The sequence below is a fragment of the Lacerta agilis genome, chromosome 7, assembly GCF_009819535.1.
Source record: "Lacerta agilis isolate rLacAgi1 chromosome 7, rLacAgi1.pri, whole genome shotgun sequence".
NCBI classification, from domain to species: domain Eukaryota; kingdom Metazoa; phylum Chordata; class Lepidosauria; order Squamata; family Lacertidae; genus Lacerta; species Lacerta agilis.
Window position 1 is genome coordinate 67,867,458 of NC_046318.1, and position 27,243 is coordinate 67,894,700.

The following is a 27,243-nucleotide window of genomic DNA, read 5'->3' on the forward strand; positions in this document are numbered from 1 at the left end:
TCTTACGTATTAATTAACCCTGTTTAGCTTTAGCTAGGCATATTTACCTGGGAGTGAAATCAGCAAAGTTTTAAGAGTCAGAAATCAGGAAGACCAATATTTTAACAAGGAATGGGGAAAATTTATAACTTACTTTAAAGACCATTGTAAACAGTTAAAATCGTTAGTAGGATCGGAATATCACTTGTAGTTGAAGGTTGAATTCTGGACATAATGGGAAAGAGGTAAAGGTTTTGGATTATCATAAAAGATGCGGGAGGAAAGGATTAATAATAGGACCCACAAAGGGGAGGATGGAAGTTCAGGAGATAACTTGGAGTCTTGTTTTTATTATTTATGTGTGATAAATCTCTGTAAAATTTCAATTTGAAAAACCAAATGATTTTTTTTAAGAGACAGAAATCAGCAAAGATTTGCATCTAAGGAAAGCTGCACACTCGATGGGAGCAAATCCATTAACTCCTACTGAATTGAGTGACATCTAAACTCGCGGGTTAAGTTTCGCAACCCAGACCCCACGAAAACCAGCCTTTCCCCTCCCGTCTTATTTCTATGCCTGCACCATTCTGAATTGAACCCGCGCAAGACTGGGGGGCGGGGCGGTTGCCGGAGTCGAAGCTGCCGAAAGGGATTGTGGGAGACATAGTTTCATCTCGAGACACGGGTGGGGGCTCGAGCGAAGCAGGCGAGCGGCTGGAGGGCCTTCTGGGAGTTGTAGTTCTTTTGCCGTAACCAGGGCTCGCAGAGTTCTCAACCAAGGACTACATTTCCCATGCATCCCTGCGGCGGGGAAGATTAGGCAGGGCGTTGAGATTTCTGTTAAGTCTTGGTCTCGGGAGCCGGACGGGAAGGGATCGGGTCTCCTTCGGGGCAGGTAATCCGAGTTGGCGGCAGGTGTGTGTGTGTGTGGGGGGGGGGTGATAGCGGAGGAGGAGGCATCTTGGTCGCCTAGACTGAAGAATGGCTCCCTTTCCTCTCCCTCCTTCTCTCTTTTCCCGATCTCCCCACTTGGAACTGGCTTCTCTCTCTCTCTCCACCCCCTCCTCCCAATTTCCAGATACTGTCCCGGGGGGGTCGGGAAAGGCTCTTTCAGATCCAAGTTCCCCAGTGTGAAATCTGGGTGGCTGTAAATTCGCCTGACTTCAGTAGGTCGCATCTGCGTGTTTTTGGAAATTTGGTAGCCAGGCAACTAGAGACGTGCACGCATTTAAAATGGGATGGTGATTCAGGGTGCGTTCTCACGTTAAACGTGACTGTGGCGTGTGCACGCCGGAGTTTCCCCCACTCTGAGAACACATAACGCCTGAATGGTACACCAGTGTATGCGCTTCTGGTTTTGCTGCCGTGCAATAAGCCAATTGATCAGCCTGGTTTTCAGTATGATTTACTGGCAGCAGTTGTACAGGGCTTCAAATAAGGAGCTTTCTAATCTTCCGTGGTGCTTCATTATTTCTGATCCGTTTTAAAACTATCAATTGTATCTTCCTTGCAGAGGGAGCGCCGAAATCTGTGGCGATTGAAATCCATTTGGGAACAGCATAGTGTGTGTCCCTTTCTTAAAACGTAAGTTTCTCATCATGCCTCTAGACCAAAATTTTCAAACATGCAATTTTTGGCTCCTGTTTTTTTCTTTCCCCCTCAAAATTTACATATACTTTTATATACCCCTTTGTGCTTTAATGAAGTGAAGGGTCATAGCTCATAGTCGGTGCTTTTGCTTTATATGTAGAATGTCCCAGGTTAAGTTCCCAGCATCTCGGGGCAGGGCTGGGAAAGATCCCTAACAGATATATTGGAGGACCACTAACAGTCAGTGTAGACCAGGGGTCAGCAACCTTTTTCAGCTGTGGGCCGGTTCATTGTCCCTCAGACCATGTGGTGGGCCGGACTAGGGGCGATGAACAAATTCCTATGCCCCACAAATAACCCAGAGATGCATTTTAAATAAAAGGACACATTCTACTCATGTAAAAATATGCTGACGGCCGGATTTAGAAGGCGATAGGGCCGTATCCGGCCCACAGGCCTTAGGTTGCCTACCCCTGGTGTAGACCGTGAAGCAAGGGTCCAATGGAGCACAGGCAGTAGCCTGCATAAGGGGAGGAGAATCTCTTCATCTAACTTGAGATACAGCATTCCTATATCAGAGACAACAAGAGACTTTCATCAGTCGACACTTTCAGCCCAGTGCTGGTGCATCTGATATCTGCTTGCCCAAAGCTGCAGATCAATCAAAAATGTGGGGTATCCATTATTGGGACTCTAAAATGATTTTTTTTTATTAAGAGCAAATATTGGAGGGCGGGGAGGGGGAGAGATTTAGATAGGTGTTGGTGGGGGAAGTCTTAACCCTTTCCCTTTTACACTATTTCCTGAATTTAAATTGCTCCCAGCTGCTAGTGGTCTCAAAGAAGAAACCACACTGGTTCCTGTAGTGTACCTTCCTTTTCTCCTCTTTGTGGCTAATGGTTGCTTTAGGGTTGATTTTAAATGAGTGGGGGGATGGCACAGACAGGAAGATACACCACCCTGCCAAAAGCCCACACTCATTTTCCTTGTCCCCAGCTGTTCCTAACTGAAGGGGAGGGGGGAATTCCAAGTTTAGTTTTGCCAGAATAAATAAAACAATGACCTCAGTGGCACAATATGGTAAGACAAACTATGACTTACGGAGCCCACAAAAATGTACGTGGTCCCAGAGAGGAGTTTTAAGCTGTTTTGCTCTTCCCTGGTCCTTTTTAATGCTGCAGTGCACTGAACTAAGTTGTTTTGGACTACATCTCCCATTAGTGCTGGCCAGGGATGATATGAGTTGTATTCCAGAACATTTGGAGGGCACAGGCTGGCAAAGGCTGCTGTGCTGTATACACTTTCTTAGGATTAATTGCATTGAATTTAATAGGACTTAGTTCCAGTAAATGTGCCTAGGATTGGCACCAGGTCAAAATGTTGGGAACAAAGAGCTGCATTTATTGGGAGTGGTTTGGAATTGGTAAAATCTATTAATAAAACATTGCAATTGCATATGATCGCACTGTTCTGGTCTAAGAAAATCATTGTGCTTAGCTCTTGAATCAACAACGGAAGTTGTTGTCTTGCCACTGAGGTCCTTGTGTCAGATGGAAAGAATGGATTTATTTAGTACCCGACTATAAAAACGGACTCCTTCATGGATCACTGCGAAGGGGCTTGAATAACTCAGAGAAGCTATGAGCTATGCTGTGCAGGGCCACCCAAGACGGACAGGTCATAGTGGAGAGTTTTGACTAAACGTCCACCTGCAGCAGGAACCGGCAAGACACTCTAGTACCCCTGCCAAGAAAATTCCATGATCACTGCAGATGGTGACAGCAGTCATGAAATTAAAAGGCGCCTGCTTCTTGGGAGAAAAGCAATGACAAACCTAGACAGCATCTTAAAAAGCAGAGACATCACCTAGCCGACAAAGGTCCGTATAGTCAAAGCTATGGTTTTCCCAGTAGTGATGTATGGAAATGAGTTGTATAAAAATAAGTTGTTTTAATCATTGTCTTATATTTGTTGTTAGCCGCCCTGAGCCCGGGCTTTGGATTGGGAAGGGCAGGGTAGAAATAAAATTATTGTTATTATTATTAATATTAATATTAAGAAGGCTGATCGCTGAAGAATTGGTGCTTTTGAATTATGTTGCTGGAGGAGACTCTTGAGAGTCCCAGGGACTTCAAGAAGATCAAACCTATCAATACTTAAGAAGAAGAAGAGTTTGGATTTGATATCCCGCTTTATCACTACCCGAAGGAGTCTCAAAGCGGCTAACATTCTCCTTTCCCTTCCTCCCCCACAACAAGCACTCTGTGAGGTGAGTGGGGCTGAGAGACTTCAAAGAAGTGTGACTAGCCCAAGGTCACCCAGCAGCTGCATGTGGAGGAGCGGAGACACGAACCCGGTTCCCCAGATTACGAGTCTACCACTCTTAACCACTACACCACACTGGCTCTTAAGGAAATCAGCCCTGTGTGCTCACTGGAAGGACAGATCCTGAAGCTGAGGCTCCAATATTTTGGCCACCTCATGAGAAGAGAAGACTCCCTGGGAAAGACCCTGATGTTGGGAAAGATTGAGGGCACAAGGAGAAGCGGACGACAGAAGACAAGATGGATGGACAGTGTTCTCGAGGCTACTAAGATGAGTTTGACCAAACTGTGGGAGGCAGTGGAAGACAGGAGTGCCTGGTGTGCTCTGGTCCATGGGGTCACAAAGAGTTGGAAACGACTAAACAACAACAAAAATGGCCTTTAAACTGTGTGCAGGGCAGATATTGTTTTGTTTGTTTTTAAACGACTGAACAACATAAAAACAGAACGAATGAACAAAGCATTGGAAAATCTCAGAACAGGTCCGTGTACTTTGTGATTCCTCCCTGCGTATCCAACTATGCATTGTCACCTTCTGAAACTTGGCAACTTTCCTGTTAACAAGTCTCTGGCAAGCAACAACATGTAACTTATGGGCTATATTCACCTTTCTTTGTGTACACCCAATTTAGCTGGATGGTAGATGTTATGTCTCAGTAAGGTTCATCTCTGCAATTTTTTTTTTTTTTTTTTTTTTTTTGTAGATCGGTTGTTGACAGATAGACTCCCCAAAAAATGAATAAAGATGCCCAAATGAGAGCAAGCATAAACCAAAAGCTAATTGAAACGGGAGAACGAGAACGGTAGGTGACCTTTGTTTCCTGTTCCACATGTAGAAATATATTGCATCTCTGGCTGCATTCGTAACCCCACATGTGGTTAGGATTGGAGCCTTCTGTGTTCATTACTAGAGAAAAAAGGTGTGTTACTATACGAAGAGTCCTGCTGGATCAGGCCAGTGGCCCATCTATCCAGCATCCTGTTCTCACAGTGGCTGGCCAGATGCGTATGGGAAATTTACTAGCAGGACCCAAGCACAAGAGCACTTTCCTTTTCTGTGATTTCTAGCAGCTGCCATTCAGTAGCATTACTGCCTCCAACCATTGAGGCAGAACATAGCCATCATGGGTTGGATCAACCTAGTGCCTTATCCTCCATGAATTTGCTGTTCCCTGCAGCCTTTGTAAATCTGTTTCTGGGGGACATGGGACAGTTGGGAGGGGTATGCAGGTGGAACTGCAGATGGAGAGGAGAACGGTTGGAAATAACCTCCCTTTTGTCAATAGTGGAGCAATTTGGAGCATCCCCTGTAGCCAGTCGGTATCACTCAGCCTAACTAAGTTCGATTGTACAAACAATAAAATTGGTGGGTGGTAGGACCATGTATGCTGCCCTTAATCACCTGGAGTTAAAAAAAACCAACTACAGTGGTGCCCCGCTAGACGAATGCCTCGCTAGACGAAAAACTCGCTAGACGAAGGCATTCGTCTAGCGGAAGGCTGCCCTGCTAGACGAAAAAGTCTTTGGGGCTGCCTCGCAAGACGAAAATTTTTTGTCTTTTTTTTCGTTTTGCAGAGCGCGGCTGCCATTGCCGCTCCGCAAGACGAAAAACCCGCTAGACGAAAATTTTCGCAGAACGAATTATTTTCGTCTAGCGGGGCACCACTGTACAAATATAGCTGGTTTGGGGTTTTGCTTGTAGCTTTTTTTTCATTTTTTTGCAAAAAAATTGCATTTTTTTGCATTTGGGGTTTTGCATTTTAGCTTTCTAATTCAGGTTGTTGGACTCCTCTGCGCTAGCTAGCATGGCTGCAATCCAACAACATCTGGAGAGCTACAGGTGTGTCACCCTTGGATTAGGTTTGGTCAGTGCAGATTCCACATTCCAAGCATTTGTTTGTGCTAATGTCTCTTTAAGTGTGGTAGTTTATATTTGTGGCTTGAGAATGCGGTTTACTTGATTTTCCTCTAACGGCATGTTATTTTACAGCCTTAAAGAGTTACTGAGAGCCAAATTAATTGAATGTGGCTGGAAGGACCAGCTGAAGGCACACTGCAAAGGTAATTGTCAGTTGATCTCAGTAATTGTGAATGTATTGACAGAGCTAAGCCATAAGTACAAAGCATATGGAAGTGAGTGCCTATATACCTGCATTTTAAATACTGACAGATTATTTTTTTAAAAACCTGTCTGTTTCTTTCCACCTCCATTCTAGCAGTTTTAAGCACTGCATTTTATACCCAGTTCCTTCTAGAACCAAAATGTCCATTTCCCAGAATATTTATTCTACCTTGTGGTGCACAATCATCAGCTGCTTCAAATTTCTATTAAAAAGAAGTTTAATTTCTCTCTCTTTATTGTATTTATACCCAGGCTATGCTTCTAACAGTCTAAATCTGATGATTTCAGAATTAGGTTGACTGAGGTTCCTCCTTTTATATCGTCACTAGTTCAAGAATATTTTTCCTTCCTATTTCTGTTTAGGTCCAATGCAGACATGACACATCTGATCACTTAAAGTTAAATGTGTAAAAGCGCTTTGGAATGAGCCACAATACGTGTGTTGAGTTTTGTCATACTAGCTAGGCCTATCATTTTCTAATTTGAAGTATTGTGTGTAACTTTGCTTAGATGTCATCAAAGACAAAGGCCTAGAGCATGTCACGGTTGACGATTTGGTGGCAGAAATTACTCCCAAAGGCAGAGGTAAGAGAAGTAACATTGCTTTGACACATGCACATAGAACACTAATCTGGCTGAGATTTATGTACTGCTGCATCTAGGACAAGGAAAGTGAATCTGTGGTTGTGCAGTCATTCCTGGACTGCAGCTTCCATCATTCCTAATCATTGGTCATATTGGCTGGTGCTGATGGGAGTCGGAGTGCAACAACACCTGGAGAGATGCGGGTTCTCCATCCTTGATCTAGGAGAATGCTGCAATTGGTTTACTATAAACAAGATTCTCTGTCATCTTGAGGCATGTACCTAATGGTGCTCATTTACTTAATTGCGAAGAGATGGATTGAATGTGTTTAATGTGATCAGCCATAGGCAATTAGGAAAGAAAGAAAGAAAGAAAGAAAGAAAGAAAGAAAGAAAGAAAGAAAGAAAGAATTGGACTGAGTAAAACACTGGCACCAGCACAGCTCTAGCCATGGGCAACTAGTCTCATGTAACAACTGGACATGCATCCTCAATATATCGGAAAATGCATCAAGCCAGTTCAGTATTTCCTGATGCGTATTAATGGCTTGGATCCTAATTAGTTCTCAGTGATTAGAAGGGCTTCTTCTGTTTTGTCCAAGCGGAGTTCAGGGTGGATCACAGCAAATTAAATCACTGGCAAGGACATAGAATAGAGTTATAACACAAAAACAGAGACAACAATTTCAGGTAACATCAAAGTTGAATTCAGCCTAGCCTGACTGCCTGGCATTTTTTACAAACCCATAAAGACTAAGGCTGGGGGATTTCTCTTGGAAGAGAATGACACAAACGTGCCACTGTGCAAAAGTTCATATGATCCATCAATCCAAAGACAGCCAATGGGATACGGATTGTGACCTGCCAGATGCTCAACAACTCAGACAACCCCAGAGATACCAACTTCCCAGTAGACCAGAACTATACATGGCTGTTGGGGTTTGTAGAGCCAAAGTTTTGATCTCATGGGGTTTGTTATTAATCTGGGCTAAACAGGACGAATCTCGAAGGATTTCAAATTGGGCTCTTCACTTTGTATGTATAAAAATCAAGTAGTGGTGTTTACATGTCACAACAGTAGTTTACAAGCGCTGCAATGCAATGTGGCTTCAGCTTGATTTCTCACACCTTTTCCCTACTCTTATCTCTTGCTACCTATTTTTACTTTTCAGCCTTGGTACCCGACAGTGTAAAGAAAGAGCTTCTACAAAGAATAAGAACATTCCTTGCTCAACACGCCAGCCTTTGATTTCTTCCATTGAGTCTTACCGTGTTGTATTAAGTGAATCATGCCAGAAACTGGAAGACATTTTTCCATGCTTTAGGGTTGAAAGTTCACTTTTTTAATGTTTAGTTACTGGAAGTGTACTTTGCTACATTGACTTCTTAATTCTTGCTATTTTAATAAAAAATAAAATGAACTGCTTGTGGGTGTACGTTGGAAAGTGATGCCATTTCTTGCCATTAAAAGGTTATTGTGTCGCTTAACATGATTGACATCTTTTTCCATCATTATTAACTATTCCAAATGTCTCTTAAAATTGCAGTAGCAGAAATTATAACAGGAGAACACACGCTAGATAAAGTATTTGGTTAACAGCAGAGAAAAAGAAGGATGCCCATATGATACAGGATGGGACAGAGCAGTGATGTATAGATGTAAAGTCTCACCTTTCAGGATTTTGGGTAGATGGGTATTCTCTTAGCCTACCCTTTCCCAACCTGGGAGCATCAATATATTTTGTTGCCCTAGCCTATTGCAGACACTGCCTATACCACTTAATTGTGATGCTGAGTTGAAAGAGATGCTGTTTTTAAAAGAAGCAATTAAGATGGGGGGGGGGCTGGGATATGAGGTCATGGCAATGGAAGCCAGATTTTTAAGGCAATTTTGACAACAAAATAAGGTAGTATGCCTGCTTGTTACACTGGGGATTTGAAAGTGGTCTCAGAAATCAAATCTTCTTCTGATGTTCATATTTTAAGGTCCTGGTGGCACAAGCTAAGGAGAAAAAATCTAGACGCTAGATGTGCGTCTTGCCCCCCCCCCCATCTGATCGAGAATCTTGAAATCCTAATCCATTTTACCCAATGGCATTCTTCAATTGCAATCTTAACATTATCTAGAAACTCCTATTTAATTCAGTGGAATTAATGCTAAGCAAATATACTTTAGGTTGGTATGTAACATTCCAGACTATGGGTTGTATCCAACTAAGCTTTACTTAGTGTTAGACCCATTAATGAACACGATTTAGAGCCATCGATTTTAATCTCAGTGGGTTTACTCTGAGGAGGATTAGTATTGGATACAGCCTTCTTACACAAGAGGCAGGGGGTTGGACTAGACTGAGGATCATTGTGGTCCCTTCCAATTCTGGTGTATTTCCTGGCAAGAGTGTCCAAAACTATTTTTCTATACATGGAATTCAAACAGCACCAGCAGTTAAGAACAGAATGGGCCATTCGCAACAGCAGTTGCTGGTACCCACATGGCTGGGACAACATTTAAATGACATGTAACTTCTCACTTCTTTATTATTTATTTATTTATTTAATTTCTATACAGCTCTCCATTTCAAGATCACAGAGCGGCTTGCAACATAAAAATACAAAATGAGAACACAGAATACACAATAAAATAATGTACCACGTCCCAAACCGATTGCCGGTTTATACACTTGCACGTGTGTATATAAGTAATAATCTGTGTCAGTTTTAAAGCCATCTGACTCGCGCCCCGCCCCCCCGCCCGATGTTTTTAAATTGCTGGAGTGAATTAAAAATAAACAAAATGTTAATGCTTCATTTTTCTGTCAGCCTGACAGTTAATTTTCTTTCGGCTATGCATACCAGTCATTCTAAAGCCCCTCCCCCTCCCCCGCGCCTTCCTCAGACCAGAGCGCGAGATGACGTCTCGGAAGGCGGAGGCAGCGCACTGAGGCGCTTGCGCAATACGCCTTTTCCGCTTCCTGTCTTTCTCCTCGCTATTCTGCGCCTGGTTGGCTGAGAGCGGCGGGGCGCAGCCGGAAGAGGCGGGGCCGAGCTGGCGAGCGGGTCTCCCAGGTGACAGCAAGGCCGGGCTGGCGGCAACGGCCTGTGAGGGAAGCAAGCGATGGCAAAGGCGGCAGCGGCGGCAGCAGCAGCGGCAGCGGCCACGTCTGAGCGGGAGGCCGCGTCCGCCCTTGAATGAAGGGAGACCGCGGTCGCCGAGGGAAGCGGCTCCCCCTCGGCTCGCGCCGCCGCCGTCGTGTCGCCTCTTCTCCCGCTTGGCGCTGGACAAGGTGAGCGGGCGCCGGGGAGGCACTGCCCGCCCTGGAGCAGCTGCTTCCCCGGCTCGGAGAGAAGCGAGGGGGGGGAGGAGAGGGAGCAGGCGGGCCCCGTCCCTCCCTCGGCCCGCCTGCGAGCCCTGATGGGGCGGCCGCTGGTTGGCCAGCCGCGGTTCTCCCTCCCAGCTTCCCAGTGGCGGCTCTTCCGCCGGAGCCCCGCTTCCCCTCTGCCGAGCTAAGGTAACCGGGGAAGCCCCAAAAGGTGTTCTTTCCCCTTCCCACCTTGTAAAGTAAGAGTCGCAGGCTCGCAGCCTGCCTCGCGGCCCGGGGTTGTTGTGGAAAGCCAGCGGGAGGTGTTCTGCGGCACCCCTTTTACAAAAAAAAAGTGGGGGGAGTTTTATTCGGGCATATTCTTTTTGCTTTATGATGGGGAGAGAGAAGAGAAGAAGAATCTTTATTTGCATCAGCCACTAGCCATAGCAACAAAATAAAATGTACTGAAGATAGAGGTAGAAACTTAGCTATAGGAAATACATTTTTGGGGTTTACATCAATAATCAAATACTAGATCTTATTCTAATTGCCCCCGGTAAAAACCTTGCTGTTACCTGATCATCTCCATCTGCTAAAAGGAAGGACACAGTAGCAATGGTAGAGAAGGCCCGAGATGGACAATAATAGAGGGATAATAAACTCGTTCCTCAAATCTTTATAAAGAGTGCAAGCCAGAAGCACATGAGTAACTGACCCAATGCTGCCATCTCCACATGGACATAACCGTTTTTCCGGTGGAATTTTTTGAAATCGACCCTCAAGTCCAGCCGAAGGCAGTATATTCATTCTTGTGAAAGTGAAAGCACACCTGTATTTTGGGATTGTTAAAATTTGCAGATAGGGTGCCAAAGTGTCAAAATGATTAGGTGGGAAATAATCATACCATGGACAAAATTTCCTAGTATTTGAGGAGAGTCCAGATGTCTTTACTGCATACCTGTTCCCCTAGATTTGATTCATAATAGCACCTCGAGCTGTATAGTTTATTATTCTATTCTATTGGCAGTCAAAATTTTAGGATAAGCATTACAGTTACTTTGTTGCAAGTCTTAACCCTCTGTTTTTATAAATATTTGCAACCAAAACATGTGCATGTTTACTGGGAAGCAAGTCCCAGTCAGCTCAATGGAATTTGATGTTGGTTGGAGGGGAAACTGGCTATCACTCATGAGTCTTGGTAATTGTGGCTACCAGGTTTTTTGTTTTAAATACAGGGTCATATATTTTAAATTCCATTTAAATTCAACAACTTGAACGTTACACCGTTGACATTTAAAAGGCAAAGCTTCTACTTTATGCATTTGACTCACTCTGGTTGTGACACATTAGGAATGCTGGACATGGGTGGGAGTTGCTGTTTGAGGAATAGCCATTTTTTTAGCAGTATGAGTTGACATTTGTGACAATTTGTTTTTTTTTTTACACCCATGAAAATCCACAAGAGACGTTAATATGCCTAGCATACGTTATAGTATGTAGTCATGCTTACTAGTTGTATTGGAAAAAATTAAGTGTTTGCTATGTTCAATCTATATATTTTATCACTTTGAAAAAGCAAAACACCTTTTGGCCCCTAGATGAATTTCTAAGCTATTTGGAAGAGTGGCTAATGGGGATAATACAGTTGTCCCCATACAGCACCCCATAGTCAATTTCGACTGGACTTAACCATCCAGGGGTCCTTTACCTTTACTCCCTTATGAGAATGAGGGGTTATGAACCATATTTTCTCTTAATTGACAAGGGTTGTCCCTTGCTCTGAACAAATTAAGTACTATAGTGCTAAAGAAGAATTCCTATATAGCTAAATGGGGTAAACCAGATAACAAGGACAGGCAGAAAGTGGGGGCAATGCCTATAATTTGAGGGTCTCCTATCTTTTTACTGGGACAAAGGAATAACTTGCAAACCTCTTATCATATCCTTCCTTTATTTACCTTTGCTCTAATGAAAAAGCTCCAACCGTTGCTTTCTTCACTTGTTAGAGGAGTTGCTTCAGGCCCCTGCTAATTTTGGTTATCTTTCTCTGCACCTTTTCCACCTCAGCAAGATGCAGTGACTGGAATTGTGCACAGTATTCCATATGAAGTTTGATCATAGATTTGTATAAGGCCATTATGGTACTGGTCTTTTTATTTTAATACTTTTCCTGTTCAACTCCAGCATGGATTTTGCCATTTTCATAATGCAGGATTGATGTTTGCATTGAGCTATTCAACATGACTTCAAGATTGCTTGCCTGAGTAGTAGCCACCAGATCAGGCCCCATCATTGTATATACTGTATGAAACTAGGATTTTCTTCCCCAGTGTGCATCACTTCATGCTTAACTAAACCCCATTTTCCCTTTTAATGCCCATTCATCTCTTTATTTTGAGCTCTTTATTATCCTTTTTAATTTAATCATCCAATGAGGGTGAAAGAGGAGAGCGCAAAATATGGTCTGAAGCTCAACATCAAAAAAACTAAGATCATGGCCACTGGTCCCAACACCTCCTGGCAAATAGAAGGGGAAGAAATGGAGGCAGTGAGAGATTTCACTTTCTTGAGTTCCATGATCACTGCAGATGGTGACAGCAGTCACGAAATTAGAAGACGCCTGCTTCTTGGGAGAAAAGCAGTGACAAACCTAGACAGCATCTTAAAAAGCAAAGACATCACCCTGCCGACAAAGGTCCATATAGTTAAAGCTATGGTTTTCCCAGTGGTAATGTACGGAAGTGAGAGCTGGACCATAAAGAAGGCTGATCGCCGAAGAATTGATGCTTTTCAATTATGGTGCTGGAGGACACTCTTGAGAGTCCCATGGACTGCAAGAAGATCAAACCTATCCATTCTCAAAGAAATCAGCCCTGAGTGCTCACTAGAAGGACAGATCCTGAAGTTGAGGCTCCAGTACTTTGGCCACCTCATGAGAAGAGAAGACTCCCTAGAAAAGACCCTGATGTTGGGAAAGATGGAGGGCACAAGGAGAAGGGGACGACAGAGGATGAGATGGTTGGACCGTGTTCTCGAAGCTACTAACATGAGTTTGGCCAAATTGCGAGAGGCAGTGAAGGATAGGCGTGCCTGGCGTGCTCTGGTCCATGGGGTCATGAAGAGTCGGACACGACTGAACGACTGAACAACAACAACAATTTGGTGTCATCAACAAACGTGGCCACCATATAGTCTAGCTCTCTAAACAACCTACAACAGACAATCTTAAAGAGGTTGTATTGGATTACCCATGGCTTCTGAGATAACAACGAGAAGTCCAAAAGGGTGACAAACAACATAGGCCAGTGTTGGCGAACCTATGGCACGCGTGCCAGAGCTGGCACGCAGAGCCCTCACTGCTGGCACGCGCACCATCGGCCCAGGTCTTGAGATGGCCGCCGTGGTGCAGCGATCCCTCCGGCGCCCCCGACGTGCCGTCTCTCCGCTGCCTCCCTCCCGCACTTGCCGCCCCTCAGGAGGGGGGTGGGCGAGCGGGGGATGAGGGGCGTGGCACTGGAGCGGCGCGGGGCTCTGCGCGCCCTTCCAGTGCTTCCGGGATGGGAGGCGAGGGCTGGCGGCTCGCGTTCCCGCCGCCGCCTCGGGCGAACGGGCGGAGTCGACGCTGGCAGCCGGAGGTCGTCGCCTTATGCAAGGGCTGAGTGAGTGAGGGGGAAGACGACGAAGGAGGCGCGCGCGCAACAGCCTCTCCACACCTTCGCTGGCGGCGCTTTCCTGGGACGGCCGGGAGAAGTCGCTGCCGCTGCCTCAAGTCCGCTGAGGGAACGAGGACCCTCCGCTTCTTCAGGGGCAGCAGCAGGTGCGGGGCCCAAAGCCCCTTCAAAAGGAGAGCCGCTGCTGCGTCTTCATCTCCTTCGAGTGGCGTCCGCCTGCGCCCTCCCTCCGCTCCCGGCTCCTTTACGAGGCTTCCCGGGCGCCTCGGGTGACTGGCTCCTCCCCGCTCCCTTGGCGAGGCGGAGGCGTGCGTTTGTCCGCCTGTTTGGGCTCCCGAAAAAAGGCTTTCCAATCCGCGCACCGCCGTCGTTGGTTTTTTTTTTTTTTTTTGCCCCGGCCGCTGTGCTCATGTTTCCCTCTTGGGCGACGGGAGTGGCGGCCGGTCTCATCTCCTTGCACTTCCTCCAGAAGCTCCCCCAAAAAAGCTCAACAAGTTTAGGCACTTTGTAATAAATAAGCGGGTTTTGGTTTACAGTTTAGGCACGCGGTCTCTAAAAAGTTCGCCACCACTGACATAGGCCAAAGCCTTCAGTTTTAACTGAAGGGACAAAAGTGAATAGGCTGGAGAGAATGCACTAATTGTGTGTTGCTTTGGCAACCAAGATGAACTTTTCTTACAAACCTGAGGTATGACTTGTGAGGACTTGTGCAGAGAGTTATGGGCCTTTTACACTTTAGAACAACCCAGGAAAGTAGACTAAAAACGTTAATGAGGAAGAAGAAGAAGAAGAAGAAGAAGAAGAAGAAGAAGAAAATGAGACTGGTGGACATAAAATCATAGAATTGTAAATTGGAACAGACCCAGCTTACAATTCAGCTCCTTGCAATTCAGGAGTCCTGCCTACAGCTGTCTCTGGGTGAGCTCAAACCATTAGCCTTCTGGTTTGCAGCCAGATGTTCTCTTGGGAGCTAGGATTCAATGACAGGGGCTCACTGAATCTGAGATATGCTTAAGGTACATGGTACGACAACCTCCTTGAAGTGGAGAGTCTTTAAGTCATGGAAGAACGTAGAAGGGCTTTTTCAGAGACAGATGCTGTATTTTCAGCCCTTTTTTACATACGCTGAGAAATGCTAGCTCCAGAACTTTGGTATCTGAAGAAGTGTGCATGCACACGAAAGCTCATACCAGGAACAAACTCAGTTGGTCTCTAAGGTGCTACTAGAAAGAATTTTTGATTTTGTTTTGTCCAGAACTTTAGTTAGTACTAGTATTTACTAGTTCATTGCAGTGTACATTGGTTGGCGGGTAAGGGTGAGGAGCATCATGAATGTCTGATTGTTCTAAATTTATGTTCTTATTTTATAATGCCACTCTTATCTGGTTGCTGTAACTGGTTAGAGCTGTTGGTTGAGAGAGATTATTTTCATGGCATTTAACAGTTGCATGCTTGTTAACTCTGCAGAATGCATTTGAAGCCTTATGATTTTCAGGGTATTGCTTCAACGTCTGTTACTAATAGATACTGAATTTATCCCTGAGAAGACACAGATCACCTAACTTGCCACTTCTGTTTCCATCCTCTTAGGTGTATGTGAACCATTTGCTTATTGAGGTAACTGTTACTATAGGGTTATATCCCCCCCACACACACACACACCTTGGTTCCCAGTTGGTGTCAAATTGTTCTGTCTTTCTTTTGTTGGCAGGGGAAGAATTGTGGGTTGTATCCAGCTAAATCATTATTGAAGTAGGTCTGTAGAAATCAACAGTTTTAGGTTAGCCACGTTCATTGAATTTAGTAGCTCTACACTAAGTATAACTTTGTACATTCAACCAGTGCTTTTTTCTGGGGGTACGCAGGGGTACGCATACCCCTAAACATTTTGTGAATCTTTGTACTTTTGTCCATTTACTGTATTTATTTTTCCCGATTTGAACTACAAAATGGTCCTTTTCCTTGAGTCAAAATGAGAGTACCCCTAAACATATTTTTTTTGAAAACTTTTTTTCTTTCTCAGGGAGAACTCTATCTTGGCCTGCAAACCTAGGAATGCTTAGTTGAAGTAAATATAATAATACAAGCATACTTAGTTGAAGTGAATGAAATAATGCTTTTGACATTGATTGGTTTCTGTTGATTTTATACATTAACTCCAGTTCAGGAGAACCTAGATCTTTGAATCTACAGATATATTTTTGGAGGGTTTATTTGTCCTGATACACCTGATATGTGCATGGTCAGCTTCTTTGTACGTTTTTCTTACTGACCTTTATAAAGCCTTGCACAGTTGAGTTACAACAATTTAACTTGTGTGAATTCAGCTTTATGTGCTTGGCTGAAAAAAGAGGGTTCACCATTGGGGGGGGGGAATGTTGGCAATCTCACAGTACACTTATATATTTTGAAATGTCTTCAGAAACTTCATTGCTGTGCCATTGCCAGAAGTTTCCACAGGTAGATAAGCTTGGTAGATGAAGTTGGAGTTGCATGTGTAACCCCTTCTTCTCTCCACTGTGCTTACCTTACTCTTGCCACTGGAGCATCAGTTGCTGCTGAGCATTAAGAGCTCCCCCCCCCTTTTTTAAAAAAATGATGAAGCACCTTTCCCTCCTAAATGAATGGCAAGGCAATAACAGGACAGGATTGCCCACCTGCCACTATTGCCTTCCATCATGTTACTTACTCTTCTATTCTTCTTGCCATTTACAGCACACTTACGATATATTACGGGATATGAGGATATGCCTCAACCTCATGCTGTCTTAATAAAGTTATTTGTGGACATAAAATGCAATTGCTATATAAAGTTTGTAAGAATAAAAAAAATTATAGGCATTGTGACATACAGACAAGACCTTGTTAGATAATAAAATTCCAAATATGCTGCAAAGCTCCTGGGAGGACTATACTGTAGTTTCTGTAAAATAGAATAGATTTTGGGTTGTAGGACTCTCAATTATTTCACAGAATTGCACTGTTGAAGCTGAAATGGTGATAGTTATTATCTGAGAATTATTTTTCTATGTCTGAAAGAATTCCTTGATGGTTGCTGGCAGCTCAATCCCAGCTCATGTTTACTTACTTTTATTCCCAGGTGAATATGTACAGGATTGCAGGCTTAGTGTTGCATATCATGAGAAAATGTAGGGTTAACTGACTTCATGGTGGAAGTAACACTGACTGTTTTGAACTGTAATAAACTCTTGATGAGAGTCAGAATGGTAAGCGTTATGGGCTGTATGTTTACAGAGTGGGAGTACAGGAGAAAGTTCATATTTGTATTTTCCAGTTTAGGTCTGTCTGTGAATGGACCAAAATGCTATTCATTGCATTAATGAATCAAATGTAAAACGGAGTGCGTGGTTGACTTTTCATTAATTAGTATAAACTTCTTTTAAAAATTCAGATTAGCTTCTTGTGAATCCCTGTTGAATTGCAGTGGCAACTCACTTGAATAAATAGTCACTCAGTTGATAAACTATGGCAAGTAAGGATTGCTTCCATGCAGGGAATACGGTATTTTGTTGAGGCAGAGAGGTGGTTCTTTTGTTCACTTCAGGCTGTTAATGTGTCAGAAGTTATTAACATATGTTTGTGTGGGCAGGCAGGCAGGCTAGTAATTTTTTGTGACTTTTAAAATTAATAGTAAATTGATTGCCCTGATGCTGCAGTTACTGAAAACCGTTTGCGGAACTTGATAAAGAAGAGAGCCACACACTTGAATTATAGTTTTTTTCCATTTTTATTTAGGTGTCTGATTCCAAATTATATTTGTGGGGCTTAGGGAGCGAAGTGCAAAGGCTTAATCAAATAAAGATGTATGTTTAGAAATGTCAATTATCACATGTACAAATAGAAATAATATGTAATCCTTGTTGTGGGGGTATACAAAAGTTTTATCAAATATCTAGGCCATTGGTCACATGTCAATTAAATATATAACCTGTTAAAACAAATGGTGATATAGTCTCTCTGCTTTGTCCCTCATTGTGACTGCTAGAAGGCAGCTCAAATTCAAAACCTTCCTGAATTGTGAAAATCATTGAAAAGATAGCTATTGGTATGCACTCACTAATACACAAAAAGTAGATTGAACCATTCAGTTGAAATGGTCCAAATTGAAAACACTATGAAAGGTAACATCTGTTTTATGTAGCTAACATAATAATGACAATTCATAGGCTTCTTATTTTATTCACATTTCCTTCTATTCAGCACAATTGTAAGCCTGAAGAATCAAGCTTAAAATAGAGTTTTATGAACTGCCACAACATTCATTCAAAAAGAAAAAAAAATAAAGGAAGGTATATCTACTCTTAGCTACTAGGACTGAAAACAAATGTCAAAGCTCCTAACATCCAAAAAATGACACACACACCCTTAAGTTGTTGCACTGTGCTTAATTTGGTCGGCTTTATTTACTCAGAATCTCCCTCCTCGCCCCCCTCCCCCAATGACAGAAGAGGATAAGGGTTGCTCTTCCTACTTAGTCCAGAGGTAGGACTTGACTTTTCAAATCACTATGCCCACAGTAGATGGGAGCAATCTCCTTCTGTCTTGCCTACTTTAGGGGCAGGTTTGGGCATATAATTTCATGTCCTTTTTTCATTAATTCCTATCAGCCATTCTGCTTGTTGATTCTGCTGATTCTTCTGTCTCCCTGTTGCTTCACTAACTCCTTGCACCGTCTTGGTTCCTGGGAACCCCACCCACCTGGGTGTCTCTTTATTTGGGGCGGGGGCTATGCTCATCATTCCCCCCCCTCTAGAATAGGCCAGTGAAGCAACAGTTATCCTGGAGGCAATATCCCTCAGATCTTGCTCTTTCCCTGAATTTGTCGAAGGAATGATCTAGTCAGGGCCAGTCCAGCAATTCCTGTTGTGCCGACCTCAGCAGAGGGAGCCCAAGAAGCTGCAAGCCTGCCTGCCTGCGCCTTTGCTCAAACAAGTGGGCTGCCTCCATCTTCTTTTCCTCTTGGTCCCTCCATCCACAGCCCAGCCACACTCCCCTATTTCAGACATCATGATATATTGCAATGGTTAGCTGGTAATTAGGAGAGTAACTTATCTTTTCCACCACACCTCTGGGTGCAGCAGTTTCTGAGGCAAGAGGTGGGATCAGGCAGGTTAGAGAACCCACCTCTCCCCTGGACCTATAAATTGAAGAGGCTGCTTATAGTTTGGCTTCTTAATATCTGCTTTCCTTGGTAAAAAAAAAAAAGCAAGACTTGAAGGTGGTCTGAAAAAAATATGTAAACTCATGAATTCAGTGAGCATAAACATAGAAGGGCTGGCTAGGCCTAGTTTGGATGTTACAGCCAAAGAGTGGTTTAGCCAACGGGAATGTGCTGGCTTTGTTCCTGCATCTATAAGGTAGTAAAAAGTTGTGTAATACATGTCAGCATAATTGTATCAATTCTTTTGCAGGTGAAGACTTTCACCATGGCCATTACACAGTTCCGTCTTTTTAAAATTTGTACATGCCTGGCGGCAGTACTGTCTTTTTTTAAGCGCTTAATATGCAGGTAAATAGCTTCTCTTGCATGTGATTTTGGTTTAATTGTAAGGTTTTCCCCCCTCTTCATTTGTGTAGAACTTTGTTTTCTTATTTAATTTCAGGATGTGTAAAGCTCTACCTTAATTTGCCTGGTTACAGGTTTAAATGAGTTTTACCGAAAAGAGTTGTAAATTATATATATATAATTTTATTCCTTATTTGGACTACTAAGAAATAGCCATGACAGTTGTTTTAAAGAACCTGCTTTCACCTCTTCTTTTTCATGTCATCTATATAACTTTTTCTGGAACTTCCGGAGTACCTGGAAATGTTGAACAATTTTTCTTCTGGTTTGAAATGACACTTTTAGCAACATAGATATGCTAAAAATGTAAACATTTCTTTGGAAAAAATGAAATGCTGTGCTGCAAAAGCAACAGAGAATGCTGTTGCACCTTACAGCCACTTATTGTGGCATTAGTGTTTGTGGGCCAGAGTCCACACCTTTGAATGCATGATGAGGTCATTTTAATTAGCTAACATATCTGCATTACTGCCCTGGGCTCCTTTGGAGGAATTAATTAAATAGATAAAATCCTGAGTACAGAGAGAAGGGTAAAAAGTCTTCCATTCTTTGTTAGAGACAAAGTTAAGCAGTTCCATGGAGCAGTAGGTATCACAATACTTTTCAGGAGTGAGTCTTACCAGAGCTAACGAGATCTTGTATTCATGTGATTGGATTTTCTGTTGTCAATAGTTGTTTGTTTGTTATCTGCATAGTCAATATTTTTCCTCTGGATGAATAAGCATAGCTAGATAATACTGTAAATAAATATCAAATATAAACTATTTCAGAAAGTCAGTGCAGCAGTAATTACACTGGTCTAAGGTGCCAGTGAATCCTTTATCTGTTACCCCCCCCCCAAAAAAATGGACAAAGTGAGGCATGCAGTTAGAATCATAGCATTGGAATGGACCACAAGGATCACCTAGTCCAACTTTCTGGAATTCAGGAATCTTTCGCCCAAAGTGGGGTTTGAACCCATGACGCTGAGATTAGGAGTCCCATGCTACCGACTGAGCTATCCCTCTGCTACTTTTTTATGTAGAAGTATGTTTGTTGCTTCTGTAGTGTTCATTCAGTAGTGGTTCTGTGAACTTTAATTTGGTTCAAGATTGAACCTTGAAAATATTAACACTTTACTTAAAAATTAGAAAACAAAAGTGCAGTCCATGTGAAGATTTTGGTACCTACAGCATAGTTCCCATTCCTGGCAAGCCTCCCTTATTGTTGCCTCTGGCTTTATACTCACTCACCCCCCCCCCCATATAAATAGTGAGAAGCATGCATGCAATAAATAATGTTCAACACTGTTCCATCCATTTGGGCTGCATAATTCAAGAAATTTAGCAAGACTTTATCAAACTAAAGACTTGAAGTTGTGTCTTCCAGGCACAGTTCTCTCTTCAAAGTTCAAAGTTCTTTACACACTTCAGTGCCTGTGTTTTTGGTACAGAGAAACTATACAGGCTACTGCTTCAGTTAATGTCCCAACACAAGGATTTTAATGGACAGATTTCACAGGAGGAAGAGCAATCGGAAAAGGAAGTGACCTCTTCTTTTTATATATTGTAAAGCGGGGGGAGGCAATAAGATGCCCTCCTAATGGTATGGACACTAACTCCATCAGCCCCAGCCAGCATGTGCAATAGTTGGAGTCAAAGAGAATTGTAGTCCATACTATCTAGATGGCATCACACTGTATGTGTTCCCTTCTAAATCACAGATGTGTAAGCAGGATCCTGTACACCTTGGTGAGAAGTAGTCAGGTATGTTGATTCTTACGAAGGAAATCACATGCATCAGCTGAGAGACATCTACAGTAACTAGGATAGTACTGTAGTGGGAGGTTTAAATTAAGATAAAGATATAGACCAGAACTTCTTCAAAAGCAGATAATGTATTAATCTTTGCTTGTTCACACAAAAGTTACTAACCTTTTCAATCCACTACATTTTCACTTAGCTATGTTCAATCATTTTCTTTAACATATTTAGCCTTAGTGTTCATGTTTTCAGAGCTAAGAAGATCCCTGCCTTTCTTTTTCAGGACTGGAAGAGGGCGAAAGCTTAGTGGAGATCAAATAACTTTACCAACTACTGTGGATTACTCATTGGTTCCAAAGCAGGTAATACCTTTTAATGTCAGTGATTGAACAATAGTAACGCCAAGTGGCTCAGTCAAATATAGATTGTTGTTTATGAGTGTCAAGCTGCAAATAGAAAGCTGAAGTCCCACTGTTTTCATCTTTAGTCAGAAGTAGAAGACTGGACTTCGTGGGATGAAGATGCACCTACAAGCGTGAAGATTGAAGGTGGCAATGGCGATGTGGCCAATCAGCAAAATGGTTTGGAAGAAATGGAGCCTGACTATTTTAAGGACATGACGCCAACAATAAGGAAAACACAGAAAGTAGGTTTCAAGCATGTGTAACACCAAACATTATGTAACATCTTATAAAGTAGTCCTTATTAGCATTTGGTGCAGAGGAAATTTCTTTGTGTGAATCAGCTGGTCTGGTGCATTTTAATATTGTAATGCAACAACATGGTTGCATGTGGCAGAGGGATAACATGCAAAATTAAAGGTGTTACTCCATCTTGATCTCTTAACTGGCTAGTCTGGGTTGTGACAAGTACAGTAGCATGGATAGTTACATTATTGCTGCTTGTATCAAATTTTGGAGACTTCAGAGGAAGCTTACTCCTTTCTGTAGCTTAGAACTTCATTTGTAATCAGGTGACTGGCTTGTATGTTTACTGGCGACAGTATGATACCAAGGGAGTTGGTGCAATTAAGCTTTCGAGAGCAGTGTTGACTCGGTTCAGACGTGTACGAGCCTTCATAAGCTTTGGTTTTGTCTCTTTTCTCCTCCTTGGTATGCACAAAGAGGAAATCATAAGCACTCTTTCTGTTTTAAAAACAGGCCATGGGGCTCTGTTTTGCCCAAACATGGAAACACACTGAAATCTGAGACCATGGCTTAATCCTGGCTAAATTCTCACTGACTAGAGCTTAAGTAAACCAGCGTTACCAAAGTTTGGACATAACGGGAAACCATATTTTAAAATTGGATGCAGGTGCTTCTGATCATTTGGCTGAGAGAGGTTGGGAGGGAGAGTGAGCAGCATAAGTCTAATGGTCATGCAGAATGGTTCATTGTTTTGGAAGTGTGGCAATGCCTGTGTGCACAAGTTTCCTTCCAATTCACAGGTGTGCAGGTGTGAGTGTGTACCTTATTGTCAAGTAGTCAGATACCATATTGTCACGAGGCGTGATTCATTGTGGCCACAGAAGGTTAATGAGCTGAAAATCTTGCAATTCATTCTGTTAATAATGGAGGTATTTATGATATGTTTTCTCTTTCTTCTTCAATGTTATATTTCAGATTATTATTAAAAAACGTGAACCCTTAAGTTTTGGGAACCAGGATGTCAATGCAGGATTTTCTAGTAGATTAGCAGCTACACAAGACACTCCTTTTATTCATCAATCTGTAAGTATACTGATCACTTTCTGTGTTTAGGTAATGTTTTCTCTCAGAAGAATGTGTAGCTATTTTTGCTTTTTCAGAGGCAGGTTGTATTGTTGGAATGTCCCTTAAGGGTACTTTCCAATGCCAAATTTCCAAAGGCTGCACTTTGTTTTAAAGAGTGTATGTTGAAACTTGTTGATTATATAACTCCTACCAGTCTTCCTACCTCCCATAATAACAAAAGACCTGCGAAATTGCAAAAATAAAAATGGTTGAACTGCCAAAGCCTCACCCTTCCAAGCATTGACCAGCTATTTTGGTGGCTTGTTGTAGTTTCAGGCATGGCTCACTACACTTTCTTTCCTGCTTATTGTTCTCCATGGCACTGGGTCTAATTATGTTAGCCCAGCTGGAGTATTGGTTGATCCAGTCTGTTCCACCATCTTTCAAATTGTAGGATTGATTCAATTCATTCACTTCCCCCTTAACCCCTATTACATGCAACAAATATTTCTATCAATATTAAGAACTAAACCAGTACATCTGTTTGCCCTCTGTCGATAAATGTGGTGATTCTCCTCTAGCCCCCATGAAAAGGATGCTATGCATTAGACAATTGCCCATAAAAGGAAGTGGTTGTCAACCCCCCAAGCCTGCCAAAAGGCTCCCATGGGTGTCAGGGGGACTCTGCTGAATCGGGTGTGTTGTGCTCAGTGGGGGAGCTAAGACTGTGGAAAATCAGGTTGAAGTACCTTCTATGAGGACTTCCTGCAGTTCTCCCTTTCCCCCTTTTCACCCTGTTTGCAGACAAAGCAAATGATCACAGATGTCTCTGCCATATCCTAGTTTTTGCATACATGAAATCCTAAATTTATGTCAACGAAAGGCAAGATATATAGGACTGGATCCAGAAATTTTTCCAAGGAAGGGGGTTAGCACAAGGTGAGTTTTCTTGCCTCTAATTCTTGGAAGATGCTGAGGGAGGAGGAGCAAGAAAACTCACCTTGTCCTTAACCCCCTTGGGAACATTTCTGGATCCAGTCCTCTATATCATGCCTTCCGTTGACATAAATTTAAGATTTCATGCAAAAACTAGGATGTGACAGAGACATCTGTGATCATTTGCTTTGTCTGCTGGTAAAAACTTCAGGCATTTTAGACAGATGTTCCCAAAGGGAATGTTACAATCTAGTACGGCAGGAACATGGAAGAATGATGTATGCACAGTTAAGGAATTAATAATGTCTTAGCCAGCACTAGAAAGCAGAAAATGCTTCTGTGTTTTAGGAAGTTTGTTCAACACATGGCTGTCTTCATTAAGTACTATGGAGAGTGGTAGAGTTGCTGTTGCCTAACTAGGATTCCATTCCTATAAATAGGATGACACACCCCAAATGTGGGATAATAGTTTTCTGAGATTTAGCAAGTTGAGTCTTTCTCTATAGATGTGTGTTGAATTCTTGTCCCTTTCCAGCCAGAACTGGGAGACTTGGAGACATGGCAGGAAAACAGAAATGCTTGGGAAGAAGAGGAAGATGCCTCCTGGCAAGCAGAAGAGGTTCTTAGGTAAATTTGCACAATCTTATAATTGGATGTTTGCTGTTAACTAGCAGGCATTGATTCAGGGAGGATGCACATTTAATCATGTTTGCATGTGACACTAAGCTATAGTTCATTGTTATATGAATGAACCCTTCAGCTTGTATGCTCCTCCCTCACCCCTTTTCCTTTTCTGATACAGTTATGAGCTATTGGAAGCTATTGGGCCATTTTCGCTGGCACAGTGAACTTCAGTGCATGCAACAATTGCATCAGTGGACTGATTAGCACAGAACGCCGGATGCAACCCGTTGCTTGTTTTTGAACAGAAGCATGTTCAAGAGGGTGTTTCATTACACATGAATCATGAACTGTAGTTAAATTTTAATTGTGGCTTATAGAAACCAGCAAGCTTCATAAACCAGGGTTTGAAATTGGCTTGTGGCACATAGAAAATGAAAGCAGCTCACCAGAGGGAGTGGGGAGTGTGCAAGTTTAAGGTCATCTAAGCTCTTCACTGTACTGAGTACAGCATTCATTTAAGAGGATTAAAAAATACCTGTAAACAGAAACCCCAAGTATAAAGAGGCAATACAATTACTGTGAAGATTCATAACAGTAAAACCACTGCAATTTGAAAAGCCCCAACACTTTTGTGAATTTTTATATTGGAATGCTGTTCCCAGTGCTGCTCACTTGTCACATATCCAGAGCTGTCAGGGAATTGTCTGGGTTTGTGGTGTTCAGGAGCCAAAACGTTTGAGTCACAAGGCGTTCGAGAACCAAGCTACGACTGTATACGTATGAGATCTTAGCAAAGGAGAATAGTTTAAATTGTTGGAAATACTGAATCCTTAAAATAATACCTTCCCTAGCCACCAGAGGGCTTAGTATACATCCAAGCCTCACCCATTCTTGCTTAAAAAACAATTGTAGTTCCTTATATTTCGGTTTCTTGAGGATTAGTGTTAAGGCCATGGGTGGTTTGTCATGCCATAGTCAAAATATATGGTCTGAAATCTTACCCGACTGCCACAAGAAGGGGTGAATTTTACTTCAGACAATGCTCATATCTGTTTTACCAAGCTTACATTGGTTAACATGTTCCATTGCTTAGCTCTAAATTGTATTGGAAAGTAGATTATATTCTGTGGGTAGGCCTCTATTGGTCCCATCCCAGGCAGCCATTAATTCTGTGTCACTGTATTTGTGCACCTTCTGTATACGGAAAGTATTTGCAGCCATTAGATGGAAAGTCATTTCCATCTCTTGCATCCATTGATGCAATTTTTTTTTTTGTCAAATTGCAGGCAGCAGAAAATAGCAGAAAGGGAAAAAAGGGCAGCTGAGCAACAAAGGAAGAAAATGGAGAAAGAAGCACAGCGGTTAATGAAGAAAGAACAAAATAAAATTGGTGTGAAGCTGTCCTAACATCATTTGCCTTGGTCTCACGGAGCCAGCAGTGGGGAGAGAATTCAGCTTCATCATTTTGTATTGATCTCAGTATTTTTAGAACTCCAGCTCACTACTTATTTCAAAGCCATCTTGGAAGAGACGGTTGGTTCTTCCATAAAGCAACTGGACAGTTCAAACAACGACAGCATCATCCCATTTAATCCCATCAAGGTGGGACAGTGTTTCCTGCAGAAGCCCTATCCCCGTGCACTCCCACTGCGAGAAGAGCTGCTATTTAATAAACTCTTCAACTGCCTGTTTTGAAGCTAAAGGGAAAAAGGGTGTAAATAATTGAATGATGGCAATCTACTCTATTGTCTATTATGCTTATTACAAGAAAGGTGTGTAATTAAATAATTTTAAAGAATGTGTTGCTTCACTGCTTGTTTTCACAAAACCCTGCCTTTACTGCAGTACTAAGTGCCTCATTTTAGGGAAGCCAGTTAAGCTGACAGTGTCATACATAGAAGGATAATTTGCTTAAGGCCAGCCATGGTGTAGATAACTTTTTTGTTTCTCTGTGATGCATCATATAATGGCTTCAGGCAAAAGCGTTCCAAGAAGTTGTTGCTATCATCTTGCTTTGTTTGGTGTACTTGTGGTGATGTTTGCTTTGTTGCATCTTCAAACTCCCATGACAAAAGCCCTGCTGGAAGGTTAAGCTGAGATAGCAACTTCTACTTCCCAAACATAGGCAACAGGTGTCTGCCTGCTTTCATGAAAAATTCCAGACCTGCCTGGGTGGTGGTCTAGGCATTGCTTGTGCAGATTAATATATCAGTGGCTGCTTCTGAACTTTGAAATCCAAGTTTTAAGGGCGCAAAACTCCTTTGATATGCTGAAGTCTCAGGGGTGAGGCAATTGTGTAAGTCCCGGCAGCCAGATGGGCTTTCCCTCCACCTACAAAGCTGGACTGTACTCCATGCGATCAGGTTTCTTCCAGCCCAAGTGCAAAGAAGCCTTTCCTTTCCTGGTAATGAAGGGTTATTGCATCTATGCCAAACATCCAAAACTTTGAAGAGTGTGTCACATGGAAATATTGAGTTGTCAGATCAACTTGAAGCTGGCCTCACTAAGGAAAAAATGGGCAGTTGATTGCACAGGAATGAATTGCTCTAGTATGTATTGCTTAATTTAGCATGCTGAGCCAATCCTTGGGCTGTTTGTCAAAGCTGAAGGCAGCTGGAAAAACTTATATGGACTCCTGTTTCCCCAGGTTGCTTGCTTAGGAACTCATCATTCCATATTTAACTTGCCACTTCTGAAATAGGAGCATTGGTGCTTGTGCTGAGGGCCAGCCTACATTTTACCTTTGTTGTGTAGATAAATGGAGGTAAGATTCCTATGTTAGATTTTAATGTGTATCACTGGCCCTATTTTTCGGGTTGACTTCCATATCAAATGTGTTGGGAGTGTATAAGCAGGGACATGGGTGGCGCTGTGGCCTAAACCACTGAGCCTCTCGGACTTGCTGATTAGAAGGTCGGTGGTTCAAATCCCTGCGACAGGGTCAGCTCCCGTTGGTCTGTCCCAGCTTCTGCCAAACTAGCAGTTTGAAAGCATACCTATGCAAGTAGATAAATAGGTACCACTGCAGTGGGAAGGTAAACTGCATTTTCGTACGCTGTGGCTTCTATCA

At 42.7% G+C, this 27,243-nt stretch overlaps 2 protein-coding genes across 4 annotated transcripts; both read left to right on the forward strand.

Annotated features, from left to right (window-relative positions):
• Positions 1-787: 787 nt before the first annotated feature.
• ENY2 (ENY2 transcription and export complex 2 subunit) lies at positions 788-8,087 on the forward strand. Its single transcript, XM_033155755.1, has 6 exons — positions 788-874; positions 1,493-1,563; positions 4,595-4,696; positions 5,884-5,954; positions 6,526-6,600; positions 7,772-8,087. The coding sequence occupies exons 3-6, from the start codon at positions 4,629-4,631 to the stop codon at positions 7,846-7,848; spliced, it is 291 nt and encodes a 96-aa protein (XP_033011646.1). The 5' UTR covers positions 788-874; positions 1,493-1,563; positions 4,595-4,628; the 3' UTR covers positions 7,849-8,087.
• Positions 8,088-9,631: 1,544 nt separating this feature from the next.
• EBAG9 (estrogen receptor binding site associated antigen 9) lies at positions 9,632-25,971 on the forward strand. 3 transcript variants are annotated; one of them, XM_033155757.1, is made up of 7 exons: positions 9,635-9,883; positions 19,005-19,102; positions 21,185-21,263; positions 21,389-21,547; positions 22,524-22,631; positions 24,085-24,176; positions 25,460-25,971. In XM_033155757.1, exons 2-7 carry the CDS (start codon positions 19,020-19,022, stop codon positions 25,578-25,580), a joined length of 642 nt encoding a protein of 213 aa, XP_033011648.1. In that variant the 5' UTR covers positions 9,635-9,883; positions 19,005-19,019; the 3' UTR covers positions 25,581-25,971. The 3 variants fall into 3 exon arrangements, with proteins under 3 accessions (XP_033011647.1, XP_033011648.1, XP_033011649.1); XM_033155758.1 differs by lacking the exon at positions 9,635-9,883 and adding an exon at positions 15,600-15,640; XM_033155756.1 differs by lacking the exon at positions 19,005-19,102 and having other exon boundaries at positions 9,632-9,883.
• The last annotated feature ends 1,272 nt before the right edge of the window (positions 25,972-27,243 follow it).